This window comes from Pseudopipra pipra, chromosome W (assembly GCF_036250125.1).
Source record: "Pseudopipra pipra isolate bDixPip1 chromosome W, bDixPip1.hap1, whole genome shotgun sequence".
Taxonomy (NCBI): Eukaryota; Metazoa; Chordata; class Aves; order Passeriformes; family Pipridae; genus Pseudopipra; species Pseudopipra pipra.
Window position 1 is genome coordinate 39,672,111 of NC_087580.1, and position 18,467 is coordinate 39,690,577.

The 18,467-nt window shown below is 53.3% G+C and overlaps 1 protein-coding gene and 1 long non-coding RNA gene across 2 annotated transcripts in view; one reads left to right on the forward strand and one right to left on the reverse strand.

The window, feature by feature from the left end:
* Positions 1-18,467, forward strand: part of LOC135405704 (uncharacterized) — a 614,579-nt gene that overhangs the window by 293,535 nt on the left and 302,577 nt on the right. The window lies entirely within an intron of this gene.
* Positions 7,909-8,874, reverse strand: LOC135405471 (olfactory receptor 14J1-like). Its single transcript, XM_064640172.1, has one exon. It carries the CDS (start codon positions 8,872-8,874, stop codon positions 7,918-7,920), a length of 957 nt encoding a protein of 318 aa, XP_064496242.1. The 3' UTR covers positions 7,909-7,917.

Sequence of the window (18,467 nt, forward strand, 5' to 3'; positions counted from 1 at the left end):
GAGTCCTGGTACAGGAGCACTGCCAGGGAGCAGCAGCTCTTGGCCTTCTCAGAGATGCTGGTTTTCCACTGCCTCCCTCTCCTTTCTGCTCCTTGCCCAAGGCCTGAGTGCTCTGGCAGCTCAATCCCTGCTCTGTGTCAGTCCTGTGACCATGGGCAGGGACAGGCCCTGGGCACTGCTGGGACAGAGCTGGGCTCCTTAACATCATTTCCATCAGGAAAGGGGATCCCCCTGGGCAGTTCCTGAAGACTTTGTTCTTTTTGAAAGGTTGGTGTAAAGAACAAGGCCAAGGAATAGACTCTGCAAAGTCTCACTGCTTTGCTTCTTTCCCCATTCAGTCCCTGCAGTGAGAGAAGCGACTCACTGGGGTACTTGAGGGACTGAGGGCTGGGTCAGATGTTCTGTGCTGGTGGCCAGTGGCAAATGGTCTCCAAGTCACCTGCCTGGGGCTCTGCAGCTTGTGAGGGCTCTGATGGCAGGTGAGGACTTGTCTGTAGGAACTCAGGAAGTGCAGGAGAGTACAGAGGATCTGCAGGGACAGCCCGTCCCATCCAGTCAGCAGGGAATGGAGCCCTGGAGCAGAATCCTGCCCAGGGTGGAGTCACCAGAGATCAAGTACTAAATCTGCCTGTGAACTAGTAAAGGAGAGTTCTGCAACCCCAGGGGACGCAGCAGGAACAGAGAAAGGACTCTGGCCAGTGACTCGTCTCACCCACAGTGAACTCCCCTTGTGCCTCCCCAGTTCAGGGAGGGCTGTACCAGAGCCAGGGGTGGGCTTTCCAGGAGGGTGTCCTGAAGAACTCTCCAGCCCACAGGCTGCATGGAGTGGAGCCCTGCCCTGCCCTTTGTGCCATTGGAAACAGCCCATGGTCCTGCCCAGCCTTGTTCTTGGCTACTGAGCCTTCCAGGACTATGGCAGAGGGTGGAGAGGAGTGATCCCCATCCTGCTGGGGCTGCTCCCCACCCTGACCAGCATGGCCAGTGCAGGCTCAGCCCAGGGTGCCACAGCCCCTCCCTGTGCAGAGCAGCACCTCCAGCTCAGGGCCCTGCAGGGATCCCAGGCTGGGATCTGCAACTGGCCAAGGCAGCCTGGACACACTGACCTGGGCAAAGGGATGTCCCTGGAGAAGAGCAAGGCAGCATTTCTGGGCCTGCAGAGAGGAATCCCTGACACAGACAAACCTCTTTCTGCAGCCCCCCCTGGGGACAGGCTGCTCTGTCCCTGGGCCAGGACTCTGGGCTGGGCTGGGCAGAGGGGCTGGCACTGAGGGGCACAGTCAGGCTGTGCTGGGCATCTCCTGCAGGTGACACCAGGGCTCCTGCAGTTTCCCTGACCTCCATTTCCTCCTGCCATGCTGAGTGTCCAGCCCCTGAGCTGATGGGGATGCTGAGACTCCTCTCTGTGCCCCAGGAGCTGCTGTGCCCTTCAGAGGGGCTGGGGCTGTGGGGGGAGTGCCCAGAGCTCTGCAGCACCCTGGGCTGGGCACTGCTGTGGGGCCAGACCAGACTGGGCTGCTCCACCAGTTGACCTCCATAATGATATCACTTCTAATTTTCTCCTGAAGAACCATGAGAATATGTGTTGTGTCCTGAGCACTAAACTGGAACTGTGGGATAATAGAAAAGGTTTTGGTGTCAGGGATATTGAGAAGGCTGGACAGTGTCACTGGGAGACCTCTCCCAAAGCCTTGCAAAGGCCAGAGCCATCCCAGAGCTTCCTGGGGCCTTGGCAAAGGCAGATATGGAACCAGTCTGCAAACAGGGCAGCAAGGAGGGTTGGGAGACTTCCAGACTGGTCAGGCTCAGCAGGGAAGGGGATATGGCAAGTCCTCCTGCAGCCATTGCCAGGCATGGGAAGGACAAGGCAGGGATTGCAGAACCCTTGTGGGAGGAAAAAGAAGGGGATGTTGTGTGCCCAGACTTCAGCAAGGCCTTTGACATGGTCTCCTGTGGTCTCCTTAGAGCCAGACTGGTGAGAGCTGGACTGGACAAGTGAGACATGTGGTGAGTGGGAAGTTGAATGACTGATGAGGGTCAAAAGTCATGGCACAAATTCCTCTTGGCAGCAACTCCCAGGTGACATCCATCAGGGGCCAGCCCTTGACCACTCCTATGGAACATCTTTATTATGTCTCTGGGTGATGGGATGAAATGCACTTTCCACTCCTTTGTGGATGATGCCAAGTTGCAGCGAGTCTGTGAGAAACCTTGTCCAGTTAATGGTGACTTGTACAAAAAATGTGGTCAAGATGACTGAGTTGGATAAACTTGTCTTGCCATCAGGTGCCCAGCAAGGCCCAAGACAATGAAGAAAAAACTCATGGGTCAGAGGAAAGGAAAATCAAAAGGAGGGAAAAAGACCAAACACAACCAAACCAAACCCAAACAAACACAGAATGACAGAATATGCTGAGCTGGAAGGGACCCACAAGGATCATCCAGTCCAACCCAACTCTTCCATTGCCATCTGCCCCCACCCCAGCAGGCTCTGGAGCAAAGCACGGCTGAGGTCCAGCCCAGCTCTGCTCTGACAGAAAGAACCTCCAGTCAGGGACAGGAAGAGGACAAAGTCTTGTTTGACCAACCTGAGGAATAATGGGATCAATGACCTCCTCTGTTCCTGGGCACTTGAATGACCCTGTGGATCAGGTTTGGTAGCAGGGAGGGGGCTGCAGGTTTCCCTTAGGGAAGAGGAGATCAAGAGTTGACTCTGTGTCAGAGAGAGCCAGTTTCAGGTGGCTCCAAAATGGACCAGCCAGTGCCCAAAGCTGAGCCAAAAAGCAATTCCAGAGGCACCTCTGTGATCACCCTTTGGAGAAAGGATAAAATCCAGGGTGCTGTAGCCCAGAGAGGAGTGAGAGAAATGTGGGAGAAACAACCCTGCAGGCACCAAGGGGAGTGGAGAAGGAGGAAGAGGGAGAGAAAGCCTTGGTGGGCACCTGGCAGCCAAAAGCCAACCCCCCATCCCTGAGAGCCACAACTGAGCCCAGCACAAAAGCTCCTTTAGGTCTGGAGGTTCTTTGCAGCAGCTTTTTAGCAGAGCTGCCAGATGGGCCATCAAAGGGAGTGTACATCTGGGTCTGAAACCTGGATGATCCTTGTAAGCCTTGGCTCTGTAGGAAAGAACTATAGAATCCTAAATAGTTTGAATCAGATGGGACCTTTATAAGACATCTAGTCCAATCTCCCCACAATGAACAGGTTCACGTTCAACTAGATCAGGTTGCTCAGAGCCCTTTCTAACCTGGCCTTGAATGTTTCCAAGGGTGGGGCATCTATGACCTCTCTGGGCAACCTGTGCCAGTGTTTTATCACCTTCAGTGTAAAAAATTTCTTCCTTATATCTAGTTCCAATCTGCTCTTTTTTAGTTGAAAACCATTATCACTTGTCTTATTACAACTAAGTTTGTCCCCATCCTTCTTATAGGTATGGTCTCAGGAGCTCCTGACAAGCCCTGACCAAACCAGCTGAGCAATGAAGAGCCCCTGAACTGGACCAGGGTGTGGTGAAGTGTCCCTGGACTGGACCAGGTGCTCCTGGATGATAAAGGTGGGAACAATCCAGAGTGGAACATCTGGGGAACACTGGATAATCAGTCATCCCATGAAAGCCTTGGAACATTACGTGCCTGAATCACAGCCCAAATGGAAAAGTTTGGATCCAATTCCCAAATAGTTTGGAAACTCCAGTCATTCCTGACACCAGGATGGAAATTCAGCAGATAACTAAAGCCTGTCACCTTGGGAGCCCACAAGCAGCGGGGCTGAGGGAGGCCCACACATCTCTGCCTGGATGTGGGTGTGAATTGACTGTGGGGTGAACCTATAATTGTTGTGAATCTATAATTCAGTCACTGTTAAAATTGTGGCAAATGCTATTGAATCACTTGAAAACTGTTCAACTGGTCAATGATTAAGTGCTACTAATGTCTTTTGCCTCCTTGTCTTTGGATCAAAATCCTTTGTGCCCTAGCCCAAGGCTCTGTGTAAATCATACTTTTTCATTAAAAAATATATTTTTTTCGTGACTTCCACTTTAAAATCTTCCTGCTTAGCTAAACTACAAAACAACTCCAATTAGCTCTAGAAGTCTTGATGACTTGAAGACAATTAAAAGAAAGGGAAATAATTTGTTTTCCTGTGTTTTAATGGTCCCAAAGTGTGTTTGGAGTTGCATCAGCTGTCAGTCCAAGATGGGTCATGTCAGAACTGGTGACGCTGGAGGTGAGGAGCAAGGTTGATCATCCAGGGTCAGTGTGGATCTCCTGAGAAGACACTCAGCATCAAGATCACTTGGAGAACGCCTCTATCACCTCTTCTATGAACTTAAAAATATCCATAATTGATATAGTACAAAAAAAGTACAAACTTGGAAGACTTGTTTTGAAATTGCCTTGAAGACAATTAAAGGAAGACAAAGAGATCCTGAGGGATTTCTGGAATTTAATGAGCCCCACGGTGTGTTTGCAGCCCAGCCCATGATCCTGAGGTACTGAGAGAAGACTGAAGCAGCTGCTGAAGAAGTCAGAAGCCAAAGTCCAAGTGCCTTGAAGCATTGCTGGGCCCCACTGAGGGCAGGCACTGCCAAAGCCTCCCCAGGGACTCCTTGGAGCAGCTCCTTGGAGGCCAGGAGTGCAGGCAGACAAAGGCTCTGGGCAGGCCCCTGCAATGCTGAGCAAAGCCTGCCTTGGTTTTGTGGAGCACAAAGGCCAAGGCCTGAGCCCCAGGCCCTGGCCCAGCAGATCCTGTCCCTCCCGGCTGGCTCAGGGCTGTTTGGGGGGCACTGGGATGGGAGGGGGAGGAACAACAAAGGCCCAAAACTGGGCAACCCCTGCCAGGCTCCTGAGGGAGGGGCAAGGCAGAAACCAAGTGCAGAACCTGCCAGGCAAGTTGCTTGTGGTGGCCTGAGTGGCAGAGGCAGCTGCCAGAGGCAAGGGGACAAAGGCCTGGGTGCCTTTGGGCCTTGCAGCCCTGCCAGAGCCCTTGGCCATCTCTCCTGCAGGCTGTCCTGCCCTGGCCCTGCTGCTGCTCTGGCCTTGCAGGCTGCACACACCCCTCCTGCTTTCCCACCCCCTCCCAGCAGCATTTCTAGACCCTCCCTGATGTCTCTGCACCAGCTCTGGCTGTTCCCTGGAACACAAAGCCATGGGCTGATCCTGACTCCCTCTGGGTGACCTCTTGCACCACAAGGGTCCCCATTGAGTGACATTTCTTCTTCCTCACCTTCAGTCTGAACTTTCAATGCTACTCTTTGTGGAGATTTCATTCTATTTCCAATACAGAGAAAAGCTCCATCCTGTCAGATCTCCTCTAGACTCTCTCCAGTTCTTCCTCATTCCTCCAGAATGGGGAACCTCACAGACAGACCGACCAGTCCAGATGTGGTGACCCCAGGGCTGAGTCCAGGGGGGTGACAACTCCCTTGTCTGGGTGCCCACACTCCCCTTAGGGCAGCCCCATGTGCAGTTGGCCTTAAATCAAGGGGCCATTCTGATTCTTTGTAACATCACGGAATCAAGTGGCACCGTGACACTGCAGGGCCTCATGGAACCAAAGGAATGCAGGGACACTGTGGAATCTCATGGAACCAAGGGACCACTGTGACATGCAGGGTCTCTCTGAAACCAAAGGAACCCTGAGATATCTCAAAACCTCTTGGAACCAAGGGCCCACTGTGCCTCCCCAGAACTCCATGGAATCAAGCAGAGCCGCTGCCTCCCCCCCGCCGCCGCACGGACCGGAGTCGCCGGCTCTGCCCCGCTTGGACACCTCTGGAGTCAGTGTGTTCTTGGGCAGCACAACTGATCTCAGACCAGAGAGTTTCCCACATTTTGCTTTGCCCCCTCTTTCCTGTGTTTTTTGTTTGTTTGTTTGTTTGTTGTTTTGGGGGGTTTTTTTGGGTTTTTTTTGGGGTTTTTTGTGGGGTTTTTTTGTTTGTTTTTGGGTTTTGTTGTTGTTGTTGTTGTTCATTGTTCATTCAGGGGGAAAAGGGGGAAGGGAGGCACATGTTGATCCCTGTTCACACCTGTTTACAAAAGGGAGTTGGGGCAGGAGCAGAGAGAGGAGGCAATTTCTCTCTCAGCTGTTGCTTTGAACTGTTCTGTTGGTATTGCTGGTTTTGCTGCTATATTTCTTGTCAGTAACCTCTTATTTTTTCACTTATACCTCCTTGTATTTTGTCTCCTTGTATTGGTAGGGAATAAAAGGAGAGTGAGTTCTTTTTATTGGAGTTCCAGCGCCAATATGTGTCTTTAAACCAGGACAGGTTACTCAAGGGCTCCCTGAAATTTGGCATCATTCACAAATGACTAGAAAATGCATTTTGTCTCATTATATCGAGAGCTCTTCTACAGTGGTGTACAAGGGCTGATCACTGAGGGATTTCATCAGGAAGTTGCTGCCAAGAGGACTTTGTACCATGGATTTTATTTGACACTCTTCATTCAGCCAACTTGCCACCCACCACATCTTCCACGTCTTCAGTCCACCTCTCACCAGTCTGGCCATAAGGAGACCACAGGAGACCATGTCAAGGGCCTTGATGAAATCTGGGCACACAACATCCTCTATTCCCTCCCACAGGGGTTCTGCAATCCCTGCCTTGTCCTTCCCATGCCTGGCAATGGCTGCAGGAGGACTTGCCCTATCCCCTTCCCTGCTGAGCCTGAGCAGTCTGGAACTCTCCCAACCCTCCTTGCTGCCCTGTTTGCAGACTGGTTCCATGTCTGCCTTTGCCAAGGCCCCAGGAAGCTCTGGGATGGCTCTGGCCTTTGCAAAGCTTTGGGAGAGGTCTCCCAGTGACACTGTCCAGCCTTCTCAATATCCCTGACACCAAAACCTTTTCCATATCCCACACTTCCAGAGGAGTGCCCAGGAAACAACACAGGTTGTCCTGGTTGTTCTGGAGAATGAGAAGGGATTTCTTCCTAGAGACCAACCCCTCCAATTGGATTTGAGTGCAGCTGAAAGGTTTCCTCAGCATTTTCCCCAGTGCCTCCCTGCCCTGAAGGTTTCTGGCCCTCAGGCTGGAGCTGAGGGGGTTGGGCAGGTGCCTGAGGAGGGGGTAGAACAAGGGCTGTGTCCAACTGTGCCAGGAGGGCTGTGCTGGGCAAGGATGAGGAGGCTGCAGAAAACAGTGGCACTGGGGAGGTGAGAGGAGCAGGAGGAGAGACCTTGTGCCTGCCCACGCTGGGCAGGAGCTGCCCCAGGATGGCAGCTCTGAAGCACTCCCAGGATGTCCCTGTGAACAGGAGGGGAAGACTGGATCTGAAAATGAAACCTGGAAAGCAGAGAGCAGGAGTGTCATGGTGTCACTGCAGGAGAGTTCCAGCCCTGGAGCAAGGACACAGAAGAAGTGACCCAGTCCATGCAGTGCCCTCAGAAGATCCCACAGCATCCTGGAGATGCTGGAAGGGAGCCCAGCTCTGCTTCACAAGTTCCCAGGGCCTGTCCCTGCCTGTGCTCCAAGGGCTTCCAGCCCCCAGGACTGTGCTCAGAGAGCACTCAGGCCTTACAGCGAGAAAGGGGCTCAGGAGGACAGTGTGGAAGTGGCAAGAGAGCAGCTCTGGAAAGGCCAAGCACAGCTGCTCCCTGGCAGTGCTGCTGGGCTTGGATTATTGTCCCCTTCCCGTTTGTAAATACCCCCTGTCCTGCAGTGTGCTGTCCTTTAGGAACATCTGAGAAGAAGGGTCTTGGACAAAGAAGGCACTGCAGGGTCCTTTATTTTGTTTAAATACTCAGAGAGCACAATTCATCATTTATACATCTCTGGGTCCAATTCAATGGGTAGATACTGAATTAGAAGGCAGATGCATAATAATATTTCATTGCACAGAAAATTATTGCAAGAAAACCCAATGACTTTCACGAAAAACCACAGCACGAAGGCTGGGCCATTGATCGGTCCCATTCTGAATGCTACACACCAGAAAACAGGCACTTTATTGCTCCTGAAAAGCATCCAGTCATCATTTTTCTCAGGGCATCCTTGAGCTCCTGGTTCCTCAGGCTGTAGATGAGGGGGTTCAGTGATGGAGGCACCACCGAGTATAGAACTGACAGAGCCAGATCCAGGGATGGGGAGGAGATGGAGGGGGGCTTCAGGTAGGCAAAAAATGCAGTGCTGAGGAACAGGGAGACCACGGCCAGGTGAGGGAGGCAGGTGGAAAAGGCTTTGTGCCGTCCCTGCTGAGAGGGGATCCTCAGCACAGCCCTGAAGATCTGCACATAGGAGAAAACAATGAAAATAAAACAGCCAAATGCTAAAGAGGTGGAAATCAAGAGAAGCCCGAGTTCCCTGACATAGGACTGTGAGCAGGAGAGCTTGAGGATGGCAGGGATTTCACAGAAGAACTGGCCCAGGGCATTGCCCTGGCACAGGGGCAGGGAAAATGTATTGGCTGTGTGCAGCAGAGCATTGAGAAACCCAGCAGCCCAGGCAGCTGCTGCCATGTGGGCACAAGCTCTGCTGCCCAGGAGGGTCCCGTAGTGCAGGGGTTTGCAGATGGCAACGTAGCGGTCGTAGCACATGATGATGAGGAGGGAAAACTCTGCTGAGATGAAGAAGAAAAAGAAAAAGTGCTGTGCAGCACATCCTGTGTAGGAGATGGTTGTGGTGTTATGGAGGGAATTGTGCATGGCTTTGGGGACAGTGGTGCAGATGCAGCCCAGGTCTGTGAGGGAGAGGTTGAGCAGGAAGAAGCCCATGGGGGTGTGCAGGTGGTGGTCACAGGCTACGGCGCTGAGGATGAGGCCGTTGGCCAGGAGGGCAGCCAGGGAGATGGCCAGGAAGAGCCAGAAGTGCAGGAGCTGCAGCTCCCGCCTGTCTGCCAATGCCAGGAGGAGGAACTGGGTGAGGGAGCTGCTGTTGGGCATTTGCTGCTCCTTAGGACAGGGTCTGTTCAGAAAAGGAAAGCACAGAGAACAATTAAGACAGCCCCCTCTCAGCAAAGCCAGTGCAGTTTTCAAGGAAATCCCCTCCAAGTGAAAGGCATTTCTTCTCTCTGGTTTGTGTTTTCTGAGGGTGCTGTGAGGAGCAGCAGCTCTGGTCATGTACCGCCAAAAACTCAGCTTATAGTGCCCACCCCCAAGGGAAGGCTCAGCACTGCCCAGGATCCTGTGCTCATTTCTGAGACTGCCTGAAATATTCATCTGTGAGAGTAAAAGAGCTGGAATTTCATTGCAGCCTCCTGAACTGAGAGAAAAATGTCTATGCTACAATGCCTAAGCAGGAAACACACCTCAGGACTAATTCCTTTCCTGTAGTCCCTGTCTTTTGTGAGCTTTGCAAAAAATTCTCCATTCAATATCACGTAGTGGTCTGTGAGCAGGTCTGACCCTGCAACAGTGAGACAAGGAAAAGATCCTCCCTCAGCTGCCAGGTTTGCTCCTTGCCCACAGCCCTTCTGCCCCAGCCCTGGGAGCAGCTCCCCGGGCCGGCTGAGAGCTGCCCCTGGCAGGCAGCAGAGTCCCTGCCCAGCACAGCACCCTGGGCTGCAGGACCCTGCTCTGCCCCACAGCCCTGGGCACCCCTGGCTGCACCCCCGGCTTCACAGCTCTGCCAAAGTGCCCCGAAACAGCCCCTGCTCACCCATCCCATCAGCTGGGGCTGGGCCAGCTTTAGGAGATGCCTCCAGGAGCTGCCCCTGCACTGCCCTGCAGCCACAGACTCACCGTGTGCAGCCCTGCCAAGATTCCTCCTGCAGGGAGCTCTCAGCCCTCCTGCCAGTGCTGAGCCCATTGAAGCTCTGTCTGTGCCCTGCTGGTGTCCCTGAGCTGCCCTGGCAGTGCCCTCAGCCCTGCTGGGCTGTGCAGAGGAGCTGCTCCTGGGCAGAGCTGTCTCTTTGAAGCTCTTCTTGCTTGCCAGGAGCTCCCTGTGTGCCAGGAGCCCGGCCCAGCTCAGCAGCACAGCAACAGCCCCAGGCATTTCATGACCCTCAGGGGGGTTTGATGTTATTTACATGAGACTCAGTCCCTGAGAGGAAGTTCAAACAACTTCTCAAGAAGTCAAAGTGAGATTGAAACATTGAAGTTTCCTGTAGTGCTAATGAGTCTCACTGAGGGACACAACTGAGAACATGTCCCCAGGTTCCAGTTAGAGCAGAAAACTGCAGACAGTGATGACAAGGATGGACAAGCAAGGGAAAGGTGGCTCTGATGCTGAATAAACAGTGACTTGTTTCCTTAATTCAGAGGACCAAGCCCTGACCCCAGCCCCTGGGAAGGCAGATCCTGTCCCTGCCTCATTCCTCAGGGCTCTTCCTGGGGCACTGGGATGTGGGATGTGCAATGCCAAGGGCAGGACCATGGGGTGGCACCTGCCAGGCTGCTGAGCAGGGACAAGGAGGCCATGAGGCCCCAGGGCTGCAAGGGCCACTCCCCTCCTCCTGGCCTCAGGGGCACAGACAGCAGCCCTGGCCAAAGGCCTGCAGAAGGTGGCTCTGTCAGGGCCTTTCAGCTTCTCCCCCTCCCTGTCTCCTCTCCAGCCCAGGCTGTCCTACGGTGTCCATGCCCTGCCCCTTTCCCTGCAGGCTGTCCTCATCCCCCCGGCTGCCCCACCTGGCTGGCACCTTCCTGCACTGACATCTCTGCGTCCTCCCTGGCTCTTCCTGCACACACAAAGCCTTGGGCTCATCCAGACTCCTCCTGGGTGACGTGTTGCAGCACAGCGTTTTCCTTGGAGTGAAATTCCTTTTTCCTCGTGTCCACTCAGGACCTCCTCAGCTGCACTTGGCATTAATTCTTTCTTTCTCATGCTCTTTTCTGCTATGACAAAAGGATCCACCATCTCTAAATCCTCCCTTCAAGCCCTCTCAGGGCTGTCCTGTACTGTCCTCAGTCTCCACACCAGTGAGGCCACAGCTCCTTAGCCCCTCTCTAGTGCTCATGTGCTTGAGACATTTAAACCCCATCTTGGGAGATCTCTGGGCACTCACTAATGTTTTTGCAGATGAAAATATCGTGCTCATAGTCTAAGTAAATCACAGTTCCCTTGAAAACCAGCATGCATTCCCATTGCTATGGTCAGTTACCATGGCAAATAGAATACATTCTCATTGTCACAGTCAGTTACCATGGCAACCATAATACATTGTCATTGCTATGGTTGGTTACCATGCCAACCATATTACATTCCCATTGCTACAGTCATTTACTGTGGTAAACAGCATACTTCCCACTGCTACGATCAGTTACCATGGCAACCATCATACATTCCTGTCACTACAGTCGGTGACCATGGCAACCATCACACATTCCCATTGCTACGGTGAGTTACCATGGCAACCATCATACAGTCGCATTGATACGGTCAGTTACCATGGCAAACACCATACATCCCCACTGCTGTGGTCAGTTACCATGGCAAACAGCATATATTCTCATTGCCACGGTCAGTTACCACAGCAACTACCATACATTTCCATTGCTAAGGGCAGTTACCATGGCAACCATCACACATTTCCATTGCTACAGTCAGTTACCGTGGCAACAATCATATATTCCCACTGCTATGGTTGGTTACCATGGCAACCAGCATACATTCTCATTGCCAAGGTCAGTTACCATGGCAACCATCATACATTGCCATTGGTACAGTCAGTTACCTTGGCAACCATCATACATTCCCGTTTCTATGGTCAGTTACCATGACAATCATGATACATTCCCATTGCTACACACAGGTACCATGGCAACCATCACACATTCCCGTTGCTACGATCAGTTACCATGGCAACCATTATACATTACAGTTGCCATGGTTGTTACCATGGCAACCATCATACATTCCTGCCATTGCGGTCAGTTACCATGGCAACCATCAGACATTTCCATTGTTATGGGCAGTTACCATTGCAACCAGCATACATTCCCATTGCTACAGTCGGTTACCATGGTGACCATCATAATTCCCACTGGTTCAGTCGATTACCAATGGCAAACCACCAGACATTTCTACGGTCACACACCATGGCAACCATCATACTTCCCACAGGTATAGTCAGTTACCAATAGCAACCAGCATATATTCCCATTGCTACAGTTAGTTACCATGGCAACCATCATACATTGTCATTTCTACAGTCAGTTACCCTGGCAACCATCATACAGTCGCACTGCTACTATCAGTTACCATGGTAACCATCATACGGTCGCATTGCTATGGTCAGTCACTATGGTAACCAACATACAATACACTTGCTACGGTCAGTTACCATGGAAACCATCATACATTCCCGTTCCTACAGTCAGTTACCATGGCAATCATCATAAAGTCCCATTGCTATGGTCAATTACCAAGGCAATCATCATACATTCCTGTTGCTACAGTCAGTTACCATGGCAACCACCATACATTCCCACTGTTACGGTCGGTTACCACGGTAACCATCACACATTCCCATTGCTGTAGTCGGTTACCATGGCAACCATCACACATCCCCATTGCTGTGGTCGGTTACCATGGCAACCATTATACGGTCCACTGCTACAATCAGTTACCATGGCAACTGGCATACATTCCCATTGCTACAGTCAGTTATCATGGCAATCATCATGCTTCCCATTGCTGCGGTCAGTTACTATGGCAACCAGCATACATTCTTTATGCCATGGTTGGTTACCATGGCAACCATCATACATTCTTATTGCTGTGGTTGGTTACCATGGCAACCAGCATACATTTCCATTGCTACGGTCAGTTACCACAGGAACCATAATACTTCTCACTGGTACAGTCGGTTACCATGGCAACCATAATACATTCCTGTTGCTATGGTCGGTTACCACAGCAACCAGCATACATTTCCATTGCTACAGTCAGTTACCATAACAGCCATCATACACTCCTGTTGCTTTGGTCGGTTATCATGGCAAACATTATACATTCTTACTGCTATGGTCGTTTGCCATGGCAACCAGCATACGTTCCCGTTTCTACAGTCAGTTACCATGGCAACCATCATACTTCCCACTGCTAAGGGCGTTTGGCATTGTAACCAGCATAAATTCCCGCTTCTATGGTCAATTACTATGACAACCATCATACAGTCAAATTGCTATGGTCAGTTACCATGGCAACCATCATATTTCCCTTTGGTACAGTCGGTTACCATGGCAACCACTATACAGTCTCATTGCCATGGTCAGTTACCATGGCAACCATCATACATTCCCATTGCTACGGTCGTTTACCACAGCAAGCATCAATCATTCCTGTTGCTACAGTCACCATGGCAAACATCACATATTTCCATTGTAATGGTTTGTTACCATGGCACCATCACAGATTCGCATTCCTATGCTCGGTTACCATGGCAACCAGAATACATTCCCATTGTTAAAGTCAGTTACCACGGGAAATATCATACATTCCCAGTGCTATGGTCGGTTACCATGGCAACCAGCATACCTTTCCATTGTTACAGTCAGTTACCATGGCAACCATCAGACATTTCCATTGCTATGGGCAGTTATCATGGCAGCCAGCATACATTCCCATAGCTACAGTCAGTTACTATGGTAACCTCTTGGTTCCTCTTGGACAGAAGTAGATGCAGATGAGCCTCCCTCTTGTCCACCAACCTGCCAGCTGTGCTCTAAAGGCCTGTGTCCGAAGGGGTATCTTCACCAAGACTCTGCACAAACCTCTGGGACTCTTTGCATCCTCTCGCACTGCCTTTCCAGTGAATTCCAGGGTTATCAAAGCCAACTTGAATGGGCTCTTTGTCTCACTCCACAAGGTCATCCAAACCACTCTCTCCTCTGAACCTCACCCACAAAAGTTCACCCAAGTTGTTCATCCCCTAGAGCAGCTCCACAGGTCCAAGAAGCTCCTTCCTGCTGAGGACACCTCTCTCCTGCTCTTTCTCTCCTGTGTCTCCTTGGCCTTCTCTCCCAACCCATCACAGCCCTGCAACCTGGGAACTGTCTCAGCAGGCCTGGGCTGTTATTGCCTGCAAGTGGAATGAAGAGAGACTTGGGGCTGCAGCTCCTCCTGCCTGTGCCCCACACTCAGGGCATTGGGGCCTGTCTGGCTGCAGCCCCTCAGCGGGGGCACCGGGGTAAGAACAGACTTGCAGTGGGGAAAGCTGCTCTGAAAGCCCCGAGAGCTGGGCTGTGCAGAGGCTTTGCTGACAATGGCCTTGGGGGTGGACGTGCTGGGACTCAGGCCCAGGGGGAAAATCCCAGGCCTGATCCCTGAGGAGATCAGCACATGCTGCTGAAATGCGGGGGGAGAGAAGAGCCAGCAGAGGGAGGGAACAAGTGTGGACAGCCTGGGCTGATGTACTCTGGACTCGTGCCTGGCCTGGCCTTGGCTGGGCAGAGAAGGGACAGCCTTTGTGTCCCTGCAGGGCTGGGATTCACTCCCTGCCCCAAAGGCCCCCAATGTGTCTGAGAAGCCCTGGGTGGTGCCTGTCCCACAACTGCTGGGAATGGGGACGGGGTCCCTGCACAGGCCCTGTGCTGTCCATGGCAGCTGCTGCACTTGTGCTGCAGAGCCCTGGCACCTCCCCTGGCACTACAGGCCCCTCTTTGGCTGTTCAATCCAGCTCACCTGCCCTCAATTAGGTTCAGTATTGAAGAGATGTCCATGAGACAATGGCCATTGTACTCTGAGCACATATAGAAAATACCCTGCTAAAGAACAGGAGAGAGACCTCTCTCCCTGTGCCACCTGACTCCATTTGGTCACCTGAACACCTCTAGGGGCTGCCCTGGACAGAAGGAACAGTGACAGGTTCCCCTGTCCTACATGTGGGCCCCTTCTGCCACTGAAGTTGGCCAAAGCAATGTCCCAGCAGCCTCCAAGAAGATCCCACAGCTGCTGCCCTGTTCCTCAGAACTGCTCCATTGGAGCCTGCAGTTCCCAGTAGGAATCTCGGTCACCTCTGGCCCCTCAGAAGGAACCAGGGCTTTGTGTCCCAGCAGGTCACTCCTGGCTTTGGTCTTCATTCATTCCCGGGGGAGCTCGGACAGGTGCCTGTTTTGGGCCCATTGAAGTGGGGCAGGAAGAATCCCAGCCCATGGGGGTTGTGGAGGGAGCTGAGTGTCCTTCTGGCCCCAGGGCTGCAGAGCCACAGTGAGACACCTCTGCTGACTCAGCTGAGTCCCTTCCCTCAGTGCAGGTGAAGGAGATCCCTCCTGGGCACTGTCTGGGTTTCCTGTCTAATAATGGGACATGAAAAAGGGACACTTGGACTTAACTCTGTGTCTGCTTGGAGAAATGACAGTGCTGAAAGAAGTGTCTGTGCCCAGCTGAGAGAAGGAACATCATTATTTCCTTCAGCTGTGTGCCAGCAGGTTCCCCTGGAGCCCCAGGGACAGCTGGAGGGAGCCCAGAGGGGCAGAGCAAGGGCTGCCTGGGGCTGTTGCTGTGCTGCTGAGCTGGGCCGGGCTCCTGGCACACAGGGAGCTCCTGGCAACCAAGAAGAGCTTCAAAGAGACAGCTCTGCTGGTGAGCAGCTCCTCTGCACAGCCCAGTAGGGCTGAGGGCACTGCCTGCAGCACCCAGGGCACAGGAGAGAAGGCAGAGAGATGAGAGGCAGCCTGGGCTGGGAGGTGACTGAGCTCTCACTATGCCAGAAACCTTCCCAGGATTTGAATGAAGAATTCTCTGGCTGTAGGAAAGTTTAACTTGCCTTCCTGGAGGGATCTCCTAAAGCTGGCACATCCCACAGCTTCCAGGATCTTTCAGCAGGACTCTCCCAGTTGCTGCAGTGCAGGGGAAGTGGCCATATGGCAGAGCAGGGCAGGAGCTGCAGGCAGCAAGGGCAGACAGGAGAAGGGAGCAGGAGGTTCAAGGGATCCTGGGGTGGGAGGACAGGGCAGAGCTGCTCAGGGCAGGAACATTGCCAGCCCTTTGCCACGGTCAGGCTCTGGCTGCAGAGCAGTGCAGGTGAGTTCCTGCAAGTGCCTCTCCCAGCTGCCAAATGGCAGCAGTGGCAGGAGCTGTCAGGATGGCTCTGCTGGTTTTGCAGGGGTGCAGCAGGAGAAGCTGCTGCAGAGCAGGACTTGCTGCTGCCCCATCAGAGGCCCAGGGCCAGAAGGTTCCCTGTGCCAGGGCTGGCTGTGGGGTTGGAAGGTGGGGGTGCAGCCAGGGGTGCCCAGGGCTGTGGTGCAGAGCAGGGTCCTGCCCCAGGGCTCTGTGTGCTGGGGCAGGGACTCTGCTGCCTGCCAGGGGCAGCTCTCAGCCCGGCCAAGGAGCTGCCACGGGGCTGGGGGAGAAGGGGTGGGTGGAAGGAGTGACCCCTCAGGGCAGGGCAGGGGAGGGCCCTTCAGCTGAAGGGTCAGGGATCTTCCCAGCTTCAGCTCCACCTCCTGCCATTTCCAGGGGCCCTTCTCAGGAAGCACATCCCCCCAGAACACCTCCCCCTTCCCAGCCACCGCAGGCTGTCTGGGATCTGCTCTGCAGCCCCTGCCCAGGCAGAGCTGCCCCTGGGCACTGGGCTGGGGATGGCTCTGGCAGCACTGGCAGGGAGCTGAGCTGGGCACAGGCAGGGGCTGCTGGCAGGAACAGCTCCTCACCCAGAGACAGGCAGGCAGGGAGAGGCAGCTGCTGCCACAAGGGCTGGGCAGGGGGATGGGGGCCCCTCCCTGCTGTCCCTGTGGCACAGACCCCTTCCCTGAGCAGCTCCTGCCTGGGCTCCTTTCCCAGCCTAAGCAGAGCCTGTGCCCTCAGGCCCACGGGGGCTGGGCTGTGCATTGCCCTGCAGCAGCCAGAGCCCAGGCAAGGACAAGGCCCTGATTTCCAGCTGTCTCTCTGTGTCCCTCCTCCCTTGGCAGCAGCACTGTGGCATTTCACTGCCATCCCCTGCTGCCTGGGCTCTCCTTGTTCTCACCAGTGGGCTTTCTGAGCCACTCTGGGGTTGGGGGTGGCAGATTCCTGTCCAGACAAAACCCCTTTGGGTGCTGCTGTGGGGATGTGTCTGTGGGAGCCAAGTGCCCAAGTGCCCTCCAGGCACCTTCAGGGGATTCAGCCGTTTGCCTGGGTGTCCTGCAGGGCTGCAGGTGCCCTCCAGAAGGGCACAGCTCTGCCATAGGATCTCTGTGCTGCACAGGATCCCCATGGAGAAAACTCCTCAGTGCTAAATCCATGCAAATGCTCTGGGCTGCTGTACTTGGGAGCTGCAATGGTCCCTCTGTGTGGCAGTCTGGAAGGAGAAAAGAAGATCTTAATCAGGCATCCTGAGGAAAGGCAAGGATTCTCTCAATTTCCTTTTTGAACTGGGATTCCTCTGCTCCCAGAAGTGCCTTGTTTCTTTTTTAAGGGAATTCTTAAGGGTGATCTCCCTTCAGCTCCAAGCTGCCAGCCAGGAGCAGCTGTGAACAGGAAAGATGTTCAGCTCTTGTCTCTGCACCAAGAGACCACCCCTTTGCCTCTCAGGACTCACAAGATTTCCCTTGGAGCACATTAGAAATGTCAGAGATTTCAACCATCCAAACTCACTCCTGGCAAGAGGAACTGGAACAAAATCAAGTTCCCCAAATCCCCTCCCTCTGTTCTGCCCTTGGGCAAACTGTGACCAGCAGTTCTGGAAACACTTTGATGCATCACAAGTGCATTTAATTGAAGGTCACCCTGTGCTCCAGGTTGCCTCTCACTGCCCAGCAAGAAGGATTCGTCGGGAGCCCATTCCAGGGTCCCTGCTCTCAGTGCCCCCTTCAGCCAGCAAAACCCAGAGCTCAGGGAGAGGGATGCAGAGAGATCTTCCTGAAAAGAGGCCCTGAGTGTTGAATTGCTTTGAGACATGCAAGATGTTTTGCTGATTGAATCTGGCCTAATTCAGTTCTGCCTTTTTTCTCCTCAACAGAAAACAATAACTGAAGGCAGCAAATGTCCAACAGTAGCTCCCTCACCCAGTTCCTCCTCCTGGCATTTGCAGACAGGCGGGAGCTGCAGCTCCTGCACTTCTGGCTCTTCCTGGCCATCTCCCTGGCTGCCCTCCTGGCCAACGGCCTCATCCTCAGCGCCGTAGCCTGTGACCACCACCTGCACACCCCCAGGTACTTCTTCCTGCTCAACCTCTCCCTCACAGACCTGGGCTGCATCTGCACCACTGTCCCCAAAGCCATGCACAATTTCCTCTGTAACACCACAACCATCTCATACAAGGGATGTGCTGCACAGGTTTTTCTCCTCATATTCTTTCTTGGAGCAGAGTATTTCCTCCTCACCATCATGTGCTACGACCGCTACGTTGCCATCTGCAAACCCCTGCACTACGGGACCCTCCTGGGCAGCAGAGCTTGTGCCCACATGGCAGCAGCTGCCTGGGCCACTGGCTTTCTCACTGCTCTGCTGCACACAGCCAATACATTTTCCCTGCCCCTGTGCCAGGGCAATGCCCTGGGCCAGTTCTTCTGTGAAATCCCTGCCATCCTCAAGCTCTCCTGCTCACACTCAGGCTACCTCAGGGAAATTGGACTTATGTCTTTTACTCTCTCTTTAGAACTTGGCTGGTTTGTTT

Coding starts and splice junctions, on each gene's coding strand:
- LOC135405471 (XM_064640172.1), bottom strand. CDS start 8,874: ATGCCCAACAGCAGCTCCCTCACCCAGTTCCTCCTCCTGGCATTGGCA.